The sequence below is a fragment of the Chiloscyllium plagiosum genome, unplaced genomic scaffold (genome assembly GCF_004010195.1).
Source record: "Chiloscyllium plagiosum isolate BGI_BamShark_2017 unplaced genomic scaffold, ASM401019v2 scaf_15520, whole genome shotgun sequence".
Lineage (NCBI taxonomy): Eukaryota > Metazoa > Chordata > Chondrichthyes > Orectolobiformes > Hemiscylliidae > Chiloscyllium > Chiloscyllium plagiosum.
In genome coordinates this window covers 4,065-7,391 of record NW_025211600.1, presented here as the reverse complement: position 1 = coordinate 7,391, position 3,327 = coordinate 4,065, and the positions used below count along the sequence as shown (strand labels likewise).

Genomic DNA, 3,327 nt, shown 5'->3' with positions numbered 1-3,327 from the left:
TATCTGGATTGAAGAGTCTAATGATGAGCGTGAATCCATCATCGGAAAAGCTCATCTGGTTCACTAATTGATTCCCTACATTTTGTCCGAACAGTGCGGAAACAGGCCCTTCGGCTCAACAAGTCCACACTGAACCCACCCAGATCCATTCCCCTACATTACCCCCGACTAATGCACCTTACCCTACACATCCCTGGGCACTATGGGTAATTTAGCACGGCCCATCCACCCTAACCTGCACATCCCTGGGCACTATGGGTAATTTAGCATGGCCAATCCACCCGAACCTGCACATCTTTGGATTGTGGGAGGAAACTGGAGCACCCGGAGGAAACCCACACAGACACGGGGAGAATGTGTGAATGCCACACAGGCAGTCGCCCCATGGCTGGAGTCGAACCCGGGTCCCTGGCGCCCTTGAGGCAGCCGTGCTAACCCCTGAACTGCCGCCCCGCCACGGTGCCTTTTAGGAAACTGTGTGACTCAAAGAGCCTTGAGTGCCCTTTGGGCAACGAGGGATGGGCAGTGAATGCCAGCCTAGCCAGCGTCTCCCCCCCCCCCCCCACCCCCACACACACACCCTGCCGCCAACGAGCCACAAGAAGTAAAAGGCGCAGACAGCGTCATCGAGAGCGGCCAGTCCAGCAGCCGGTAACGCCAGCATCCTCCCCCGCTGTGAGAACGGAGACCGGGGCCTGATTCACAGCCGCCTGCCCTCACTTGTGAACCCGCTGGTGCCTCAGCAGGCTGGACGAATGGGTGAACCGCTTCCCGCACCGCGGGCAGGAGAACGGCCTCTCCCCGGTGTGGGCACCCTGGTGCGCCACCAGGTGACAGGACTGCAGGAAGCCCTTGCCGCACACCGAGCAGGTGAACGGCCGCTCCCCGGTGTGGACCCGCTTGTGGGTCAGCAGGTGAGAGGCCTGGATGAAGCTCTTCCCGCACTCTGAGCAGGTGAACGGCCTCTCCCCGGTGTGGACCCGCTGGTGGTCCCAGAGGTGGGACGAGTGATTGAAGCCCTTGCCGCACTCGGAGCAGGTGAACGGCCGCTCCCCGGTGTGGACCCGCTGGTGATTCCTCAGGTAGGACGACCGAGTGTACCCTTTCCCGCACTCGGAGCAGGTGAACGGCCTCTCCCCCGTGTGGACCCGCTGGTGGTTCCACAGGTCGGATGACTGAAGAAAGCCCTTCCCGCACTCGGAGCAGGTGAACGGCCTCTCCCCCGTGGGGACGTGCTGATGCGGGATCTGGAATCCCTCCTCGTCCTTCCCACTTCTGCGTGGATTCATGGATTCCGCCGAACAGAGACAAATACCTCCCCGTAATTCAGCCCCAGCCCTGGTGAATCAAGACGCGGTCAGACTTTTAAACTGGCTCGAGAATTCTGTTTGCAAATTCTGTGAAAGGGAGTTTGCAAAATCACGGTCAGTCCATGACAGAAATTCAGAACAGACATTTCCAGTTTCTGTGGAACATTTTTCTCATCTCTTGTTTACATAACGTTGTAGATCTCCATCCCACGCAGTCTCCCTCTATTCTTTCCCTTCTGTAACTAATCCGCCTGAAAATGCCGAATTAATGCTCACCAGGACTCGATCTGAAAGTCTTCATTCTGATTACTAAGACAAAGAAATATTTATTTACAATTACTGGACTAAATAAAACCGATTAAAGTCGCCATAGTCTCGTCAGACCAGAGGTTGGGACTTCTTTTCACTGGAATGCAGGAGGTTGAGAAGCGACTTTATAGAGGTTTATAAAATCATGAGAGGTATAGATAGGGTAATGTTAGTTGTCTTTTCCCTAGGATGGGGGATTTCAAGACTAGGGGGCACAATTTTAAAGAGAGAGGAGAGAGATTTAAAATAAAAGACATGAGGGGCAATTTGTTTTTTTTTACACAGAGGGTGTTTTGTGTATGGAATGAACTTCCAGAGGAAGTGGTGGATGCAGGTGTATACAACGCTGAAAAGACATTTGGATACGTACATGATCAGGAAAGATTTCGAGGGATATGGGCCTGGAGCAGGCAGGTGGGTTTAGTTTGGGGTTATGTTCAGCATGGACTGGTTGGACTGAAAGGTCTGTTTCTGTCCTGTCTGACTCGAATGACTGGTGCTGATTTAATCTAAGGGTCACCACACCTTAGATTGAGGGGAGAGGTTGATAAGCAGAGTCGTTCATGGTAACCTCAGCTGCTGTGATAATAGTTGGCATCACTCTGCATTCCAAACTAGCCATCCAGCCAACTAACGACGACTGATCAACGTTATAAACAGTACATTACTAGTTCATTAGAGACTCAGGCCAGATGTACAGTTAGTGGAACTCCCTCCACATGGGTGAGAGCACACATACAATCAACGATGTCAAAACAAAATTGTACAGGCATCTGGAGAAAATAAACTTACAGAAGTATGGGGATTTTGGGGGTGCAGCAGAATGTTTATTGGGGTAAGAGCCAGTGTGGACTAATTGCTAAATAGACTCCTACTGTGACTATTACTGCTGCACTACAGCAACAGAGTTGGTTAGCTGAATTGGCTGGATGGCTAGTTTGCAACGCCGCATACTGACCCTCAGGTTAAAGCACCAACAGTCATCTCTGTCTAATGAGACAGCAGCACATTGGGACTTCACCTTCACTACACATCAGCTGCATCATTGCAAATAAATGACTATGGTCTTGTTTTACAAGGCTGGATTCAACTGTAAAGAAACTTCAACGAATAAGGAACTTATAACATATCTTAATTAAATTGATTAATATATTGTGCTTATATTATGATAATAATTAACTGCTCACAAGGTTTTCACCTGAAAAAAACCGTCCCCTTTATAGTTGTGAACGAAATGAGAGAGGCCATCTTTTAGCCAAGAGAAAAAAATGTCAAGTGCAGAGATCTAAAAACATGTCAATGTCTTTAAGCAATACACATACCTGGGCCAAGCCTTGCAGAGCCTGCTTCCTCTCTGGATTCATTCCGGTTGCTACAAGTGAACAGCTTTTCCCTGTCTCTCCCTCCCAGGATGAGGAATGCAAAGGGGGAGACATTGCCTTGCTCCCAGATGTTGCCCAGAGGGAGGGAGGGAATTTCACTCTGAAACACATTGGACTATCCGCGCTGTGACGTGAACAATGGGTTGCGGTCAAAGGGTCCCCCGGGCGGAGATTGACCAATGGGACGCCCTGGAGGACCGGAAGGTTGTTTGGTCCTCCTGCCAATCAGAGCCCCCCCCCATTGTCTGAATGCGGAAGTTGGACCATGAGCTGTTGCTGCTGCTCCTCTCTCTCTGAATGAAGATTGAGCTTCACCCCAGACTGCA

The 3,327-nt window shown here is 50.7% G+C and overlaps 1 protein-coding gene across 2 annotated transcripts; it reads right to left on the bottom strand.

Annotated features, from left to right (window-relative positions):
• Positions 1–362: 362 nt before the first annotated feature.
• Positions 363–3,126, bottom strand: LOC122547080 (gastrula zinc finger protein XlCGF7.1-like). 2 transcript variants are annotated; one of them, XM_043685661.1, is made up of 2 exons: positions 2,942–3,126; positions 363–1,619 (listed from the first exon to the last, which is right to left on the bottom strand). In XM_043685661.1, the coding sequence occupies exon 2, from the start codon at positions 1,287–1,289 to the stop codon at positions 717–719; it is 573 nt and encodes a 190-aa protein (XP_043541596.1). In that variant the 5' UTR covers positions 1,290–1,619; positions 2,942–3,126; the 3' UTR covers positions 363–716. The 2 variants fall into 2 exon arrangements, with proteins under 2 accessions (XP_043541596.1, XP_043541597.1); XM_043685662.1 differs by having other exon boundaries at positions 363–1,397.
• Positions 3,127–3,327: the final 201 nt, after the last annotated feature.